Source organism: Tenrec ecaudatus, chromosome 11 (genome assembly GCF_050624435.1).
Source record: "Tenrec ecaudatus isolate mTenEca1 chromosome 11, mTenEca1.hap1, whole genome shotgun sequence".
NCBI lineage: Eukaryota > Metazoa > Chordata > Mammalia > Afrosoricida > Tenrecidae > Tenrec > Tenrec ecaudatus.
In genome coordinates this window covers 63,766,403-63,785,113 of record NC_134540.1, presented here as the reverse complement: position 1 = coordinate 63,785,113, position 18,711 = coordinate 63,766,403, and the positions used below count along the sequence as shown (strand labels likewise).

At 51.5% G+C, this 18,711-nt stretch overlaps 2 protein-coding genes across 4 annotated transcripts in view; one reads left to right on the top strand and one right to left on the bottom strand.

The window, feature by feature from the left end:
• LOC142461297 (vitamin K-dependent gamma-carboxylase-like) overlaps positions 1–18,711 on the top strand; it is a 64,570-nt gene that overhangs the window by 28,432 nt on the left and 17,427 nt on the right. The gene's annotated exons all lie outside the window — the stretch shown is intronic.
• On the bottom strand, positions 5,230–16,345 carry LOC142461296 (vitamin K-dependent gamma-carboxylase). Of its 3 annotated transcripts, XM_075563081.1 has the most exons (15): positions 16,198–16,344; positions 15,673–15,843; positions 14,010–14,168; positions 13,536–13,701; positions 11,111–11,189; positions 10,602–10,708; positions 9,740–9,903; positions 9,139–9,404; positions 8,882–9,013; positions 7,971–8,122; positions 7,421–7,590; positions 7,148–7,278; positions 6,700–6,847; positions 6,349–6,544; positions 5,230–6,145 (listed from the first exon to the last, which is right to left on the bottom strand). In XM_075563081.1, the coding sequence occupies exons 1-15, from the start codon at positions 16,238–16,240 to the stop codon at positions 5,953–5,955; spliced, it is 2,277 nt and encodes a 758-aa protein (XP_075419196.1). In that variant the 5' UTR covers positions 16,241–16,344; the 3' UTR covers positions 5,230–5,952. The 3 variants fall into 3 exon arrangements, 2 of the variants coding, with proteins under 2 accessions (XP_075419196.1, XP_075419197.1); XR_012786870.1 differs by lacking the exons at positions 5,230–6,145; positions 6,349–6,544 and having other exon boundaries at positions 6,709–6,847; positions 7,148–7,313; XM_075563082.1 differs by lacking the exons at positions 5,230–6,145; positions 6,349–6,544; positions 6,700–6,847; ... (6 more) ...; positions 10,602–10,708; positions 11,111–11,189 and adding an exon at positions 11,200–12,414 and having other exon boundaries at positions 16,198–16,345.

Here is an 18,711-nt window from a genome sequence, read left to right as displayed (position 1 = left end):
GCACACAATTGTGATCTCAGTTCAGCATGATGAAGACGTTGGTCAGGAAGAGATGAGGGAGGCCCTGAAGGAGAAAGTCATTCAAGCCGTCGTTCCTGCAAAGTATCTTGATGAGGACACGATCTACCACCTACAGCCGAGCGGCAGATTTGTTATTGGGGGGCCTCAGGTAAGGCCTCAGAATGTGAGAGTGACTTGCAGTGTTAGCGATCACCACTTTACTTAGGTCCTCAGCCTTCTGAAGTCCACATTGTGATTCTTGAGGCCAACTTGCTCAGTGACATACAATGAGCACTTAGCAACTTCATCTAGAACCATCTGATGGCAATACCTAAACACCGACAGTGACTCAATCCTGCATTTTCAGGGTGATGCTGGTGTGACTGGCCGGAAGATCATTGTGGACACTTATGGAGGCTGGGGAGCTCACGGAGGAGGAACCTTTTCAGGAAAGGGTTATACCAAGGTGGACCGCTCGGCTGCTTATGCTGCCCGTTGGGTGGCAAAATCCCTCGTGAAAGGAGGTCTGTGCAGAAGAGTTCTCGTGCAGGTATGTGTTCTCTGTCATCAGGCGGTTAATGTCATGTAAGGGTAGCAGCGGAGGGGGATAATACGTCTTATTGCAGCAGTGTGTGTGGGTCTGTGACATCTGAATTCTTCTAGGTCTCTTATGCTATTGGGGTTTCTCAGCCAGTGTCGATTTCCATTTTCCATTATGGCACCTCTCAGAAGAGTGAGAGAGAGCTGTTAGATATTGTAAAAGAAGAACTTTGACCTCCGCCCTGGAGTCATTGTCAGGTAAAGGTGGTAAAGTCCTTTGCTAGTGAAAACACTCAGGGTGTGGGTGTGGTGCATACTAACTCTAGGAGCATAAGGATATGTTTTAATTGCCTTTGTTGAAGCCTCAGCTAATATTGAAAACCTAAAATCGTGCTCCATGCATTAGACTAAACAGGAACCCTTAAGTGTGGTATTTGGCTATGGTCTAGGCTATTAAAGAAAACAAGTGTTCCATGGTCTCGATGAGCTTTTGGCATTTGGAAATCTCAGGGGACTGACAAGTTTGGTATTTGTTGAGCAAGTGGTGGAAAAACCACTACAGTAACCGACAAAGGACTGCACACGGAGATGGACACCAGGGAAGTCACACACTTTTGCCACAGACTTATTTCCCAGCCAAACCCAGAGAACTGACCCCACTTGCCAGAGCTCTTGAACGTGGGTCTTGCTGAATGTTTTGCTTTCTTTTAAATGAATGCTGCAAACTAAGTTACCGACTTGTGTATTTCAGGGATCTGGATCTGAAGAAGCCAATTTATCAGAGGACTGCAGCCTATGGCCACTTTGGCAGGGAAGGCTTCCTCTGGGAAGTGCCCCAAAAGCTTACATACTAAAAAGTGTTAGCCTTTCCCCCCAGACTTGTTGGCGTGCACTACAGAGAAGCCCTCGGCTCTGAGGGAAAGACCCCCTTCCGACGTTTGTCCTGTGCTCCTTCGGCTCCTCCTCAGTCGCTGGCCCTCTGTGACCAGTGATGTGGATTGTAGCTGTGCTGGGGCCTGGCTGTAAGCTGACTTGCTCTCTGTCCCTGGTGTGTGTTCACCATGATCATGCATTCAGTGGGCACAGGTGATCCTTGTCAATGTAACAATCAGGATGGTAGAAGGTTGATTGGCAGGGAGGAGGAAATCCCTTCCTACACCTCCTCATTGCTTATTTATTGCACTCTGGGGTGTGGCGTCAGTACAGAGAAGCCCTCGCCTCAGATGGTAGCGTCTTAACACATTAAAGACTGGATATTTTTTTACTAACTTACCCAAGTGGCCGGGTATTTTTTCAGCTGTTAGGGTTTTTGGTTGTTGTTGGGGTTTTTTTTTGCATTAAACCATAAATGGGTTTTTACATCTCATCAATTTTTTATAACTTTCAGTTTTTGAATATATAACATTGTCTCATATTATGAAATAATTTGCAATATATGCAGAACATTATTACTTTTATGAATGATCTTGTAAAAATAATCAACATCATCCATGTTACTTTGAAAAATTCGAAGAATTCTGGCTGAGAATTTCTTCATGTCCTTTTGTGTAACGGGAGACGACTTGAGCGATTTGGGTGATGTTTTACATTTCACTGAGCTTGGATCGTAAGTGCACAACTCCTTGAAAAAATATTCAAAGAAAGAGTAACCATTTGATTTAACTAAAATGCTAAACAAAAAGAACATGAAGACAACCAAGTTTGATAAATTCACTACTGATGTAAACACCTAAATAGACGAAGTAGTTAAAATATATCCAAGCAGATGGCATCTGAAGACGGGGTGTAGAAATCACGAGTTATATTGTGATCCGTCCATAGCAGATGCCGCGCAAAACACTAGTAAATTTGGGGTCCATCTGTAATGTGCTAAAAGATATTTCTTTTTTTCCTCAACACCATAATTCCTTTAACAACATGTTTCCAGCATTCCCAGGTAGGCCGAGGGGAAGTGTCCTACAGAAAAGCCTTGGGTCAGACCTACAGGGGTCTGCTGGTGTTCATAAGAGGGCAGAGCTGGGGCAGCTGGCCATGAGAGGCCAAGTTGGCTGGTGTGCTACAGAGAAGCCAGCTTGCTTACACGCTCGCTCCATGACAGCTTGCCCTAAGCAGAAAGTTCCTCGGGATCTACTTTTGGAGGTTTATTACATACATCTGGTTCTCAATTGCAACAGTTTGATGAAGAGCTTAATAAAATGCTAGGCTCTACCTTAATGTGTTTTGTAAAACTGGAAGTCTAGTGTACTTTTCACCTAGGATAATTCTTTGACTCTTATCTGGCTCAGGTGAGACCCCTTCTTGGACCCAACTCTATGCTAATTGAAACGTCCTAAGGCTGAAGATCTTGTCTTCACACTGAGTTTGTTTGCCCTTGGTTGTTCCCATTGCTGTGGTTGTTCCTTTTAATAGGTTGTTTCCCAAGATAAAGCAGTGGTGCTTATGCACAACAAAACCTCATGGCCACCCAGAACACACCTGCGTGAGTGGGGGGGGGGGGCGGGATGCAGACCTGAAGCCCATCCACAGACTAGACGCCCCCTCGCAGAAGGGTCACAAGGGTGCAGCATAGCACCTAATAAACATACCTTTCTTATAAATCATTTTATTAGGAGCATATACAACTATCACAATCCATACATCCATCCATTGTGTAAAGCACATTTGCACATTTATTGCCCTCATGATTTTGAAAACATTTTATCTCCACTTAAGCACCTAGCATCAGGTCATTTTCCCGCTCCCCCCTCCCTCACAAATCCTTGATAATTTATTACTTATTTTGTCAGAAACAAACCTTTCCTACATTTCTTTACTGCTTGCTGCTTTCCACCATGTGACCCCAATTCCACCTTACATATCCTGTTACACCAGAGCATGTGCACTGCTACAAATAGGAGCTGGCAACAAGATCCAGAACAGAGAAATCCCTCAGGACCAATGATGAGAAATGATGCCAGAAGGGGGAAGTGATCACAATGATTGACATGACCCCTCTCATGGGGGATGGACAATAGAACAGTAGGTGAAGGGAGAGTGGTTGTAAGATATGAGAAACGTAATTGATAACGTCAGGGCTCAAGCAGAAAAATGTTTTGAAAATGATGCCAACGTGTACAAATGTGCTCGACGTGATGGATTGTGATATTAGCTGTCAACCCCCAAGAGATTCCTAAAACTCCAATGGCCCGCTAGAGGGTGCTACACTGCGTCATGCCAGCCTTGGAAACTGGGCCCTCAAACCGTGCGGGTTGAAGGTTTGGGCCCTGATCCAGGAGGACAAGGCCTACAGCGCAGTGCTAGCTGCTGCTGAGGATTCAGTGTTTTCCTAAGGTGCCACGTCCCCAGCCAGTCCTGGTTTGGACGAGAGCTATAAAGAACTGCACAGGGGGGCCATCTGGGGACGAGAGAAGGCTGAAGGCATGGCCACTAGCTTTGCCTGGTAGTTGGTGACGGACCGTCGTCCACTGGGTCAGGTTGGGCCAAGCACCACCTGGTGCATTTCATGCAGCTAATGGGGGACATCAGCTCTTTGCTAACAAACCAAACCAAACCAGGTTGACTCTGGCTTGAAAGGTTTCTGAGGATTGAAGCACAAAGCTTCCACCTTTCTCCTGCCTCATTTACTTGATCCCAGAAACTACACACTCCCATGCCACTGAGTCATTGGGGAGACCCTGTAGGACGTGGTTCTCAACCTTCTGATACAGTTCCTCCTGTTGTGGTGACCCCCTCAGAACGGTCACTTTGCTACCGTTATGAATCTGGTGACCCTTGTGAAAGGGTCATTTGACCCCCAAAGAGGTCACAACCCAGAGGTGGAGAACCCTTTTACAGGACAAGATAGCGCTGCCCTGTGGGTTTCTGGAACCTTCTTTACTGCCTCATTATTTGTGTGGCGCGGCAGAGGCTCAAACTCACTTTGGGTGAGTCTTCTCGCCCACGGTGCCACCAGCACTAATCCGTCTGTGAGGAGAAGCAGAGAGGCTCCCTCTGCCTCAGAGAGGTTTGCAGGTAGTGAGAACTGCAGGGAACGCACGAAGGCTTAAGAGGGCCGATGACGACAAACACCTGGCGGCAGCAAACTGGGAGAGGAACACTGTGGGTTGAGTTTCGTTTTGTGGAGAAAAACTTGGCTGACCAGTTACCCTGGCGTTGACAAGCCTGTTAACTTGGAGAGGACCCGGACACCTCACAAAGCTGCAGCCTGCTTGCACCTGAGGTCGGAACAGCTTTCACCAGCACTTGGATAACCCCCCTTCCAACGAACCCCGTATTTTCAGGGGAGTGGGTTTCAGAATAACTATGGAGGCGGGGGGAGGGGGGGGCAGCATCTTCCCATATGAGTGTCCCAAAGGGAGGAGCTACCTTGCAGTCCAGTCAAATCTAAAGGAATTTAAGGGGATTAAGAGGCTGCTGAGCCTTCTGAGAGGTCAGTCCATGAGGAAGGAGGACATTCCAGCCCTTATGAGCTGGATGTCCTTGGGAATGGCCTTGGAAGAGTGCTCCAACTGTAAAGTGGGTCTACTGGTTGTTCAGGCGCAATGTGCCAGAGCTGGTTCTGGGCTTTACCAGTGCCCGGCACCCCGTGGGCACTGAGGAGAGCGGGGGCAGACACTACGTTCATCATGGTTCACCAGATCTCTCCCTATGTGTCATAGTCCAGGCCGACTTCAGAAACAAATCCAGGGAGACACTGAGAGAGCTTTAGTTAAAGAGCAACGATACTGAGAAAACACCCCAGCCCAGTCCGCATCAAGTCCCTAAGTCTGATATTAGTCCATATGTGCAATACCACTCTATAAATTCCTCTGCAGATTCACACACACATGCAGTGTCTCCGAATGCAGGAAGATCACAGGCCAGTGGGTGGAACGTCGTGTGCATCCAGTGGTGGTGGAAGTATTTCAGCACTGGCAATGGTCTCCACTTGGCTCCTCCAGCTCCAGGGTTCTGGCTCCATGCACATTGCTCCATTTGTGTTTCCAACAGGAATGTGTAGCAGAGTGTGGGTCTGGCTTCCAGTGAGATATTTATCTCCTTAGCACCTCCAAATGAGACCATCAAGCAGCGACCTGTTTGACAGGCGAAACTCTTATCCCTTCGCTCTCAATAGTAGGAGGTTGACACCAGATTATGTAACCATGTGTATCCTTTATCCAGTTGAGGACATGTTCACACTGTTTCTAACTTCCTCATGGGCCCCCAACATTGGGTTGATGCATATTGCCCTTCCTTTATTTCTCAGGCTCTTGGAGCTTGCATTTCTCCATTAATGAGCATTGGACCATAAAAATATGTATGTGAAATAAAAATATGTATGTGAAAATACTGAGAAGTTTTCTGTACAAACGTCACTGGCTAAGACATGGTCTTTGGCTCCCCCTGTGCCCACAGCCCACGCGCTGCCTCCACTCAGAGCTCTGAGTGATCCAGATCAGAGTTGGACTCAGGAAGATCCCTGCTGGAAGGATCCACTTCTGGTTGACTCAACTCTCCAGGTGGCTCGAAGGGCCTCAAGTTTGCATAAGTCACCTCCTGGGCCAGCTGCTCCAGGGGAGGACGGCCCAGGGCCAGATTTCGAAGTGAGATACAGGTCATCAGGAAACTGAAACAGAGGGGAAACCCTGCATTTCACGCTCCATTTCAACATGACAACTGCAGCTACAGCCCTCAGGGACATCAGGCCTTCCCCCAACACTCCACTCAGTGAGCCCACCCTCCCAGCTGAAAGGCACCCTGTTTCCTTATGCGGCCTGGCAGAGGATTAATAAAGGGTGACAACAGCAAGCATTTGTGGGCGACACTGACCTGCGTCGAAAGAGATAGAGCTTTCGCAGCAAGAAGCGGCCCAGGCGCTGGTGGAAGGGCGTGTTTCTCCTGCGCTCAATCTCCTGGAGCCTTCTCTGGCGTCTAAGAAAGGTCTGAACCAGAGGCGTTGGCTCTGGGCCCCCGGTTACTTCCCCCTCCAGCAGGGGCTGCAGCTCTGGAGGGAGCGGCCCTGTCTCTGCCCAGAAGATGGCATAAAGACAGACTCACTGGAAGGGGCATGTTCTCTCCCTTCCCACACCCCTTCCACCGGCTCCACATCCATTCTCTCCAGGCTAGAGCCTCATTCACGACCAGGACTAGCTGCTTCGGCCTGCGTCCTCAGTCACTCACCACTGCCATTCTCCACCTTCTCCTTTAATTCCTGCAGATGCGCCAGGTCTTGCTCCAGGGTGACTTCTGTGGTGTTGACGTAGATGTACATGTAGCAGGATGGTGTGGGCGACGTGGTGTACACTTTGTGGTACTGGCCTGCAGGCAACTGACACAGGGAAGAAATGGAGCCGTTTCCTTCTGGATGCTCCCCAGATGCAAGCCAGCTTCTGGGCTCTGCCCTGATCTCCTGGGAAACTTCCTTCTCAGAGCATGTTGGAGGCTGAAGAAACCTGGCCTTTTGAGCCCACATGCTATTCTTGGTGCTCCAGCAAAGCAGTCTGAGCCTGTAATGAGCATGCTCTCATCTAAGCGCCTTTTAAATGAGACTTCCTGGGAAAGCTGTGGCTCACTGTTCAGAAGCTGTGTCCAGCTAGGCCTGCTGCCCCTCTTCATGCCCGCGAAGTACCTGCATGTGTTCTCCCTCCCGGAGCGTCTGGTTCTTCTGCTCTGTCAGCAGCTCCACGGTCACCTCCCCCTGCAGCAGCTGGATGCTAGTGTTGCCCAGGTCTTCGCTCACAAAATTCTCCAGGTGCAGACCTGCCCGGGCACTCTTCGTGGCGTGAACACATTCCCTGCCCAACAGTGCACTGTATGCACCCCACTCCCTCCACCACACACACGGTCCCTGGTCAAGGGAGCCAGCACACAAGGCAGCCAAGCCCCTCCAGCCCCTCCTTACCAGGGAAGTCTGCGATGAAGACCACCTCAGTGTGGTTGTCCAGGCTGCTCTTGATCTCCTGCAGCTTGCTCCTCCAGGGAGACAGATCCATCAGGAGTGGCTGCAGCCATGGTGTGCGCCGGAACGGAGACCAGGCAGCCTGCACCATGTCCACCCGAGGGTCAAAAATCCTGAGGGGAAGACACACACATGCTTTCTAAGAAGGCCACCATCACCCACCCTCCAGGAGGGACTTCCAGCTGTGCTCCTTCATCACTCTTTGCAGAGAAAATAAATGGCTTTGGTCAGCCTGTCATTGCCATCTTGGCAGGGAGTAGTGGAGAGTGATTTTGAGGCGCTGGGAGGAATGGGGTCAGTGGCTACTGAGAAGGCATCCTGGGTCCCTTTCTAAGAGAATGAGTCAGTCAACGCTTCTCCTTCCAGATGGTGCCCCCTGCTGGAAACAATCAGCCATGCCCTCCAACCAGGTCCACAGGGCCATGCATCAGAGGGACAGCCTGGCAAGCAGGACAGGACAGGCTCCTCCCCCTGCTCTTCTCCCATGGCCCACCTTTGCTGGAAGCGGTCATTGATGGAGACCCAGATATCAAAGTAGATCTGGGGCTCAGTCACATTGTACTTGGGAAGCAGGTGGCTCAGGCAAGTGGCATATTGCTTCAGCATGTCTGCGTGATCCTTCCAGCGCCGGCTCTGGGTGAACACCTGCCCCAAACCACACATTAGTCCCCCATCGTGGCTCTCCACCTTGCGCCGCCAGGGCATGGAGCTCCCAGAAGGAAATGGAATATGCCTTAGCAATGAAGTTTCCATTGCTGAGCTAGTGGTGCTTAACTTCTCTATTTTTAAAAATATATATTATTATGATCAGATAGCTATACCATCATATTGGGCATTTGCCACTATGCCAAAATTGTCATCGCCCACGCCCTCCCAGGCACACATAGCAAAAGCACTACACTTCTTAGGCTGCCACTCCCAGGTCCTCCCACAGACAACTGCTAAGGTGGGCCTATTCCAGGCCGCACATGCATGTGGAATGGTACATTATTTGTCCTTCTGCGTCTGACTTATCTCCCTCGGCACAGTGTTTCGGGGTTCGCGGGTTGGTGCATGTGTGGGAAGCTCATTCCCCTGTGCTGGAGGATCCTATACCGTGACGGAATCCTATCCCCGAGTGGGTTCTGTGCATGTAGTGAGGCCCTCATGGCTCGCTTCCCCCTCGTGGCTATCTGGGATACTACTGCTACGACCAGTTCTGAACCTTGAGGGCAGAATGGCACAAGGTCAAGGAGAGCAGCCTTGAACTATCCTGACCCACACCAGGAAGGTCCACAGCCCAGCTGCTGAGAAAGAGCCACACAGGGGCCACGTGTGTTTTCCTGGATGGAGCGTGTGGGTGTGAGGCTGACCCATGCTCCAGGGGCCTCTGAAGACCCAGAGTGTTAGCAGCAGCCGTCTCACCCCAGGGTTCAGGTAGCCCAGCTCGCCGGTGCGGCCGTCGCGGTAGGTGATCTTCACATGCTGGTGGGAGCGCGAGTGCACCATCATGTCCCAGGAATAGCCGTAGAGCCCATTGGTCCAGTTGTTGTAGCCCTGGGAAGGCCGGTCAGAGGGGATCTGCTCACACACCATGATTCTCACACTACCGGCGCCTCTGCCTAGAGGATTCTCTGCCTGGGCGGTCCCTGTGCCGCCCCGGCCCAGCCCTGCATCCCCACCTGGGTGAGAAAGTGGGAGTAGGGCAGGAAGAGCTGTTCCAGCAGGTAGAGCACAGTGAAGGCCGCCCCCAGCTGATGGCGCAGCCCGGGCTTCGGGCCACTCCCAGCCCGGCTCCTCTTGTACAGACAGGAAGCACTGGGCTGAGGGGCAGCCTTGAGGGGCAGCAGGTCCTGCAGCCTTTTGGGACAGTGAGACACCAGTTTCCGCGGCCACGCCGGAGAGCAGAAGAGAGGGCTGCTGGCCAGCATGACGTAGGGAAACATCCCTAGGAAGGCAGAGAGGAACACGCCCTTCTGAGCTCCCTTGGCTGGAACAAGAGTTCTCGTCCCACCCCTTGCTCTCAGGGAGCCTCTGCCAACAGTCCCACTTACAACGAAAGGGCATCACTCAGATCCTCGCACTTTTCAGAGAATCCCTACACAGCATGGGAGGGCAGCAGGCCCATCCTCTGAGCCCGATTCAATCTGTGTTTCATGGTGATGACACTGGGCTCTATTCAGCTCCCGCTCCAGCCCATCTCCCCTTCCCAAGTGGGGCCTCTGGCCAGTCCCTGGCTGCGGAGCTATGGCTCCTGTCTGCCACCTGGCTGCAGGGACTGACCGATGCTGAAGAGCTGGGAGTTCATGCAGTGGAAGTAGGACACGGAGAGAAGGCCCACGGGCCGGGAGGCGTCAAAGAAGAGCAGGAAGCCGGCGGAGAGGTCGAGCAGCAGTCCGCACCAGTGCACCACCAGCAGGCTGGTCATCTCCTCGGACAGCACCAGTCTGCAGACCCCAGAGGCAATGGTCAGTCCCGGACACCGGCCAGCTCCACACGCACAGCCCATTCCTGGCCAGTCCCACCTCTGCTACCCCTGTCCTCACACCCAGTGTGAGGGGAGGAACAAAAGCGCCTCAGGTATGTAATCCACCGGACACTCTCACAGCCCCTCATCATTTCCAGACACGCGGGGTCCACATGTTCCCAGTATGCTCAGCCCAGTAAGCAGGGCTGTTCTTCCAGGGACAACATTCGGACTGAGATGTCTGTGTGTGGAAGACTTTCTCATGGAGAAGGTGAGTGAGAGTCAACTTTATGTAAGAGGTGAATGTATTATGGAAGAACTGGAAGAGCAGCATGGAGGATGCAGAGAGCTCCCAGGGAGGAGAGGTGAGCCTCTGGCAGCACCCTGACTGCTCAGCTTCCTGTCTCAGAACCCCTGGCAGGAGGTTTCAGTGGCCACCACCCTGGGCAACCACTGGGCCCTGACTCAGCACCAGTCACATAGTATGGCTCTGTCCACTTCCCCCTGCTTTCCTACGCAGGTTGAGAGGCCTCCGCCCCCCACCCTGCCTTCCACACAGTAGGGAGGTGCAAAGCAGACAGAGGAGGGCAGGATCAGCTGCCATGGTTGCAGACCCGAGTGGGATGAGTCACCTCCAGACCTGTGCCTCAGTGAGCCTCTGTCCTGCCCGCCACTCACTTGAAGGGACTGAAGAGCCAGTGCCGGGATAGGTGTTCCATGGAATAGCCCTCCACCCAGTCTGCATCCAGCTTTTTCACTCCCGCAATGAAGTACACAATGAAGATCTGCACACGGAAGACACAATCACCGTTCCAGAGGACACAGGGGCCCTTGTTGTCTGCGGCAGCCAGGACTAGCGGGAGCTCTGACCTCAGTCCAGGGCCCAAGGGAGAGGGGAGACACTCAGTCACTGCAGTCTCCCACTGAACAAGCACCGACAGATGGACAGCCTGCAAACGCCTGGCCTGGACCAGGCATCGTGAGCTCCTGTCTCCCAGGAGGGCCCTCACTGATCAGGGAAAGCGGGACCCTTTCCCAGATGAGGGGAGAGACTCAGAGAGGAATGAACTAGAGAAAGGGAGAGAGCCTAGCTCCTAGCAGAAAAGAGAAGACCCCGGAAGGCTGAGAACATGAAGTCTGGCCGTGCGAAGGCCAGGAGGGCTTTACCTCCTCCCAACACTCCGTACCTGGCCACGCAGCACTGTGTAGTTCCAGAGGGGCACCTGGGCATTCCTCTTCCGGGCACTCAGCAGGCCATCCACAGACCTACACGGGGAAAGAAGAGCAGGCAGAGTGGGGCAGCTGTATTTCCACCTGTCCTTTGAAACAAGGATATCCTGTCCACGCCAGGAACAGCTCCCTGGTCCTCCCTGCCTCTCTGGCTATTCTGAGGCCCTTTACATGCCACGATCAAATCTAACAGTCCTGACAATAAGCTGTGAGATGTGACCAGAAAAAGTCCTAGAGTTTTCACCAGTCGACTAGCCAGTGAGCTTGTCCCAACAAGTCCAACCAGGAAAAAGACCATTTTAGAAGATGAGGGAAGAAGTGAAAAAAAATTTAAGTATTTGAAAAGCTAACGGTGTGCATGAAAATAGACTGTACATTAATGTTAATTTTCAATTCCAAACACTCGACAGCATAACAATGTAAAGCACACATGACCTTGCTTAGACCTGGATGCCAGGATCTGGTGTCAGAGGGCCCTGCTTACACTTTCTCTTGGAAGAAACTGCTAAGCCCAGGCCTGCAGACCAGGTGTGTTCTGGGGAGGCAGAAACAAAGCCACTTTCCAAGACAATGGGTGAGCAGAGAAACTGGGGAAGGGGGCAGCTGACACTAGTAGTAAAAAATCCTAAGAGTTTTTATGTCAATAAACTCTTCAAGTTAAAATAATACTGAGTTGAGTTGAGGAGACACCGGTTTTCATGCCTGCCTCTGACGTGCTTGGCACCTTAGGCAATGCCTTTACTTCTCTAAGTGTCTTCATTTACAGACCGGGAAGAACTCTGCAGGCGCCACGCAGTTGTAGTGAGGGGAGAAAGGAGAGTGCCCGGCATGTGGAAAGTGCTCAGCACCCAACAGGTCTTTTTCATTGTTTAAAGGGGAACGTTTCTGGGCTGTTCTGAAATCCAGGGCTTCAAACCAGGTCACTGTAGTTGGATCCCCATGCTGAGAAATTGCTTTTCCATTCCTGGTCTACTGAATCAGAAAGGGCATTTTAACATTTTGAGATCCCTGGGTGATGCTCACAGATTTTGTTAACATGCAGATCCAATTCAGCATTTCTGAACTGGAAAAGTGAAGTCCCAGCAGGAGGGTCGGTCTGGACTTGGATGCCCTGGCCAAAACTGTCCCTTAGTTCTCTACTATCACGGCTGGCCATCCTGTATGAGTTTGAAGGGTCCCACATGGGATACTTGTGTGGGTGTATTACAGGGCTGTGTTTGGCTGCTTCTGCAAGGTCAGAATTTTGAAACTTCTGGTGACTCTGCAAGAGAAAGATGAGGATTTATATTCCCATAAAGAGTTAGTCTCAAAAACACACAGCAGCAGTTCTACTCTGTCCTATAGGGTCACAATGAGTTGGCACCCACTCAATGATGGTGAGCATTGTTCTGAGCAGAAGCCCTGGGGCCCAGTAGTCACTCAAACTGCTGCCAACTGAACCCACCAGCAGCTCCAGAGAAAGCCGAGGCAGCCTGCTTCGGTGAAGACCAAAGCCCTATGGGGCAGATGCGCTCTGTCCAGTTGCATTAATAGGAGTGAGAGGTAACTCAAAGGCCACGGGTTTGGATTTGTTGGGGGGGGGGGCAGAGGTATTAAAAGGTAAAACCCAATGAAGACACAATTCAGTAACAAGGTCAGTGTCTGACACGGTTTCTCCTGGATCCATAGGACATTTCGTATTCGCTTCTGTTGTTGTTGACACTTCACGGTGCCCCTTTCCAGTCATTCCCCATCCTGTCTCATGTTTGCTTTTCAGCTAACAGTGGGAAGGGACCCTTAAAGATCAGCAGACCTGCCAGCCTGCCTCCAAATCTCCTCTCCTTTGGGATGGTTCTCCAGTCAAGACAGGGAGGGATACTTCTCCCGGGGGCAGCAGGCTACAGAGCTGGTGGACCCTCTCCCTCTCCCCAAGCCCTGCCTCAGATAAACTTCTAGTCTGGGTTCTACCTCCACCCCTCTGGGCTCACACAGAGAAGTTCTGCTCCCTGTTCAACATGACCACCCTGGAAGGCTCTGAAACAGCTGCCTGGCTTTAGTCTCCACTCTTACTCTACAAGGTGCCAGGGCAGGCGAGCCAGATAAATCAAGGCACCCGGGGAGAGGCGGAAAAAGGAAAGGGGTGGGAATGGCACCATTTCGGTGTTTGCCATTTCAAGTGTCTCAACCTTGTCCCCTCCCTCCTGCCACACACAGCCAAATTCAAGTGTGGCTGGAAATACAGCTACAGTTAAGAGCAGCAATCAATGGCTTGGCTTCCACCAAGCAAAGAAAGCATCAGTGAAAATATGCTTGTTGGGAAAACTCAAGGGCCTTGCTAGGTCCTTCCCTCTGGTAACCATTTTGACCCAGCCATCCCTCCCTGCTGTCCCCCAAGACGCATACCAGTAGCGGTTGGCATCCATGAACGTCAGCTGAAAGGCCAGCAAACCATACAGGTAGGAGTGGTTGTTCCACGACGTCTTGTCCAGGAGGAACACATACCAGTAAGGCAGCAGGAACAACACACAGCTTACCCGGTAGCACAGGCCCAGCATCATGCCCAGGGCCCCTGGGATTTGGGAGGGAAAGGATCAAGAGGTCAAGGGGTCACCCCAGGCCCAGGTCCCCTAGACCATGCTGTGGGCAGAATTAAGAAAAGCCACCAGGTGTTTTAAAACCAACTAAAGCGGAAGGAAAATTAAATCCTATTTTAAGAAGAAAGAGTTAAGGGATCGCACCCAGATGACACATTGCATTGAGTCACAGAAGACAACGCTACCTAGGGAGGTCAAAGCCTGCGTCATTCACCAGCACAGTCTGTAGCTCTACGGCGTAGGCAGACCAGTCAGGATGCCCTTCTCCCCCACGTTCCCTCACCCAGAAACATGACGGTGTAGACCAGATACATCCAATCAAGTGGCAGCGGGCGCAGGGCATCCAGCAAGGGGAAGCGGCACACCTCCAGCCCATCCAGGTACCTGCGGTCCAGGGAGCTGAGCCCTCGCTCCTGGGGAATGTCCAGCACCATCAACAGCCCTGAGAAGGCAGGGAGGAGGGGCCCATCAGGCCTTGGCTAGGGAAGCAAGAGTGCAGAAGGGTGCTCTTCTAACCCTGGATATGAAGTTTACTCATCTAGTCAACGGTGATGGCCAAGTGCCTGCCCCCGAGAGGCACTGTGCAGGCAGTATAATCTTGGACACTTACTATGTCCACTCAGTCAACTGCCCATTTGTGAAAGGGGATCATAATATCTCATGGGGACACAGTAAGAACCAAACCAGAGAAATACCGACAGAATGCTATCAACACTATTAGGTTTCAACAGTTATCAAGGGGCTTCAAATGTCCATGGGAAAATTCCACTACCTTTCATTCCATTTTTCCATGTACTTTCTCAGGGCCCCTTGCTGATTTGGAAACGTGGTTCTACTAGGCTACAGAAAGGACTCTTGGGTGCTTCTTGGACTGTTTTGCTTCCTGTGCACTTCGATGGAACAAAGACCGGGGTGGGGGTGAGGTTGGCGGAGGCTGTCCACTGCTGTAAATAGTCTCAGAAAGTCACAGGGGCAGTTCTACCTGTCCTATAGGGTCACTATGAGTCAGCATCGACCCCATGGCAGTGAAGTGTACTTTGAAACTCTACTATTTGGACAACACACTGGGATTAAAAAACAAAACAAAAGCTACTCAGGTCAGGAAGCTCTTTCCAGTTAAGGATTTCTCAATCTCAGAATTATTCACATTTAAGACCAGATAATGATAAGGGGTCTTGGTGATGCACTGGTTAAGTGCCTGGCTGCTAACCGAAAGGTCAGCCATATGACCCCACCAGCAACTCCTTGGTGGAAAAAGACTTGATGGTCTGCCCTCATAAAGATTTACAGCTTCGGAAACCCTATGGGGCAGTTCTACTCTGTCCTATATGGCTCTTAGGAGTCAACACTCAATGATCATGAGTAATGCTTGGTCAGAAGAGGTTATCCTTTGCATCATGGGACACCCCTAGTCCTCCATAGATGCAAGTCCCTCTCCCTCTGTGTGACAGCTAAAACGTCTCCAGACAATGCCAAAGGCCCTCTAGAAACAAACGTGCACCCAGCTGAAAACTACTGGAGTAAAGTGAGTACTATCTCAGCATACTGGTAGCTCATTCCAAGCACACATGCCTAAAAGTTAGGATGGTCTGAATTAGGGAGCCCACAGCCAAAATGTCTGGCACCTGGCACCGCAGTGCCGTTTCTCTAAAGCGCTTACTTACTAGAGCTACTGAGCACTTCATGGCCCCAGCAAACCGGGACCCTGTTCTTCCTCCATTTTTCCTGCAGCTTCAGAGGAAGGCCTTTCTGCCCATCACACCCCACCAGGAGGAGACAAGGCTGACTTTGCTCTTAGATTCCACAGGGACCTTTTGCATTCTATCGGTATCGTCAGCTTTGTGGGGAAGGGAGGTAAATCCACGAAGTAACCAAGAAATAGACAAGAAACTACTGTCCGCAACCCTCCCCCAAATGAACTAGCCCCTCCCGGAAACTGAACTCACCAAAGAGAAAACGGAAGACTGCCAGGTTCGCAGGATCCGTCGGTCGATTCAGCAGAGTCACCAGCCTCTGCCAGCTGGACAAATCTGTCCACTCAAAACCGAAGAGTTTCCCCATTCGGCGGCCCTGCCCAGGCTCTGAGGACTTTGCAGCCTGGTCTTTCTGGACTTTACCTGCAACCAAGTGGGGGAAATGTTGCTCTCTGATCCGTCACCAAGAAGTGATGTGTCTTGAGAAGGATGCTTACAAATCTCAAAACCAAGGTCCCACTAGCCCCAAGGCTTCTGCCCACCTGCTTTCTCCCACTGACCACAAGCTCTCACAAACCCCCCTCGGCAGTGTGTTCTCTCCCCCAAAGCCCCTCTCGGATTACAGTCCCCGATTGAAAGCGCCCCAGAGGACAATCTCCCTTTACAAGCCCCTCCCAGCGGGGGGCACCGTCACCAGGTCCCAAAAGGCGGTCGTGGCGACCTCCCCCCTGAGACCAGCGCCCTCTCCCCACGGCGAGCGCAGGCTTCTGAAGAGACCTGAGCCGGGCGAGGCTCGCGCAGCGCGGGCGGACACGGCCATGGCCCGCGGAGACAGGTCGGCGACAGCGTCGGCGCAGCACGCAGCACCAGGCTGGCTCCCACGGGCCCCGCCTCCCGGACACGTCCGCACGCGCGCGGCCGGCCGAAAAGCGCCGCGCTGTCGTGAAGCGCTCACGCTGCGGCTCCGGGCTCCTTGCTGGACGGCAGGAGGCGGCGCGAAGGGCCGAGGGGCGGGGCGGCGTGGGGGCGGGGCGGTGGGGGCGTGGTCGGGCGTCCTCTGGCGCGGTGGCCCGTGACGGCGGCGGGACGGAAACGCTCCCGGGCGGCCTGTGCGTCGCTCAGCGCAGCGCGCATCTCGTCCGAGGTGTGCACCTGCATCCTTTCGCCCCAGAGCACCCCGAAGCTTCGTTTCCTTCCTGCTGGGGCCGCGCCGGCCCCCATTCCCCCGCTCGCGGCGGTAGGAGCCTTGGGATCCCGTCCCCCGAAAGTTAGCGGTCCGACTCCACGACTAGACGCACCCCAGGGCTGGGGAGGGCGTTGTGGGCGCGCCCGGAAAGGACACCTGTGGCGTGGCCTCGGACCCGAGCGCGAATCTCGCTCGTCTCTCCTCCTGGACCCCAAAGACCCGGGTCTGGAAGCAACGGGGAAGCAGGAACCATCGCTGAGGAAAGAGTCTGGGAAAGCTCGGAGCCGAGAAACCCAAGCTCTCTGTCCTGGCCGTCGTCTCCACTCAGAGCGACCCCCGGCCCAGTAGAACTCCACAGCATTGGCCAAGGCTTTGCATACTTAGGGGAGGAGACAGCGCCTCTTGGTTACCTCAAACTGCCTTTCTTTGACTTAGCCCCCCCCCACGCTTAATCCACAGCACCACCAACACGCCTCGGCCGTGAGCAACACGGCACTCACGTTCTTTGCACTGGGATTGGTCAGCAAGAACGGAGGAACGAACGCTGAGCCCCAGTTCTGAAACTGTGATACTATGGCCACTTTAGGTCACTGAAAAATAAAAACACTACCATGGAGTCAATGCGACTCAGCGATCGGTGGGTTTGGAGTCTGTTGCTGTTTAGGGGAACAGAGAGCCCCATCTTTCTTCCTATGGCGGCTGGTGGGGCATAATGGTTATGCTACCTGCAAGGTTAGCAGTTTGAAACCACCAGCAGACCCGCTGCCTTTAAATCCACTTTGACTCTAGAAAACTATAAAAACGACAGTGAAATGTTACCATTACTGTGGTGGGCTATTGTGCCACTCTGCCTCACCTGAGAGTCTCCCCTGCCCTCCCTGACCCTCTCTTTCATGTATGATGCCCTTCTCTGTGATTGATCCCAGCTAATCACAAGTCCAAAGCAAGCACATTGAGAAAATTATAATCCATAAAGTTTTGCTTTTCTTTTAAAAGTTTTATTGGTATATAAATCACATACATTTAAATCAATCATCTTAAGAAGGGTTGAACAATCACTTTTAGAAGATTTACTTAAATCTTGTACCCATTGTTAGCTCCCCAAACCTTTCTTGCCAAAACCCCGAGAAATCCAGTAACTACCTCTGTAGATTCACCTCTCCTGGATGTCATACACAGAAAGATATACCATGGGGCGCGGAGGTCGGAGGAACAACAAAACTAGCAACAATAACACGTATAACAGAAAAACCGCAGTAGAAAAGAACCAGAAAATATTAAAAACTAGAACAAATTTAAAATGGGTCAAGTGAGATCAAATGATAAGGTGTTAAATTTTAATTAACACTTTAATCCCAAAGTAATCCCCAGAAAGTATATTTTCCCTTCACTTAAAAATAGACAACTTTACAATGAGTCAGAAGGGAGATCCAATAAGGTGTTACATTTTAACCTAAGTCGTCTGCCACAATGAACTTTACCATCCTCTGATGACAAGGCTAGTCACATCCTTCGACTATGGTCACAGAGAATTCACTGGAGGCTATCTGTGTGTGGAGCCTGGAAATGGACTTTGGGTTTCCACTGTCTTCCAAAAACTTCTGAAAGCCCAGTGTTCTCAATTTAATTTCTGATGCCATTCGCTCCTTCAGATACAGATTTCATTATTTCTAACCCTTAGATTACACAGACTGGCATCTTCTTCCAGGTGGACTTAGTTGACACCCCATTTAGACAGCAGCTTGTTCAAAGACAGCTTTCAAGACCCTAGACATTGTTTCCGATAGCCAGGCACCATCTAGTTTCCTCACCACACTGCTAGAGCACCCATATTTTCAGTGATCTCCTCATGAGGGTGAGCATCAAGAACAATTTAATTGTTCTTGGATTGGGGCTATAACTGTGAGCCCAAAATCTCTTCACTTATCTATGATTAATGTATGCCTCTGGTTCACTTTGGAGACATCATTGTTTTATGTTAGAGAACATTATCAATCATCCCCCTGGAGCATATGGTAATTCCACTGACAGTGTCATTAATTTAGCCAATAGTATAGAGTTTAAAACACTGTTAAGAAAAGGGAATTATACAAGCATAGGGTGGC

Coding starts and splice junctions, on each gene's coding strand:
- LOC142461296 (XM_075563081.1), bottom strand. CDS start 16,240: ATGGCCGTGTCCGCCCGCGCTGCGCGAGCCTCGCCCGGCTCAG. Junction 10,709..11,110: donor ACACAGTGCTGCGTGGCCAG/GTACGGAGTGTT, acceptor TTCCGTGTGCAG/ATCTTCATTGTGTACTTCAT. Junction 9,904..10,601: donor TGGCTCTTCAGTCCCTTCAA/GTGAGTGGCGGG, acceptor TGGGGTCTGCAG/ACTGGTGCTGTCCGAGGAGA.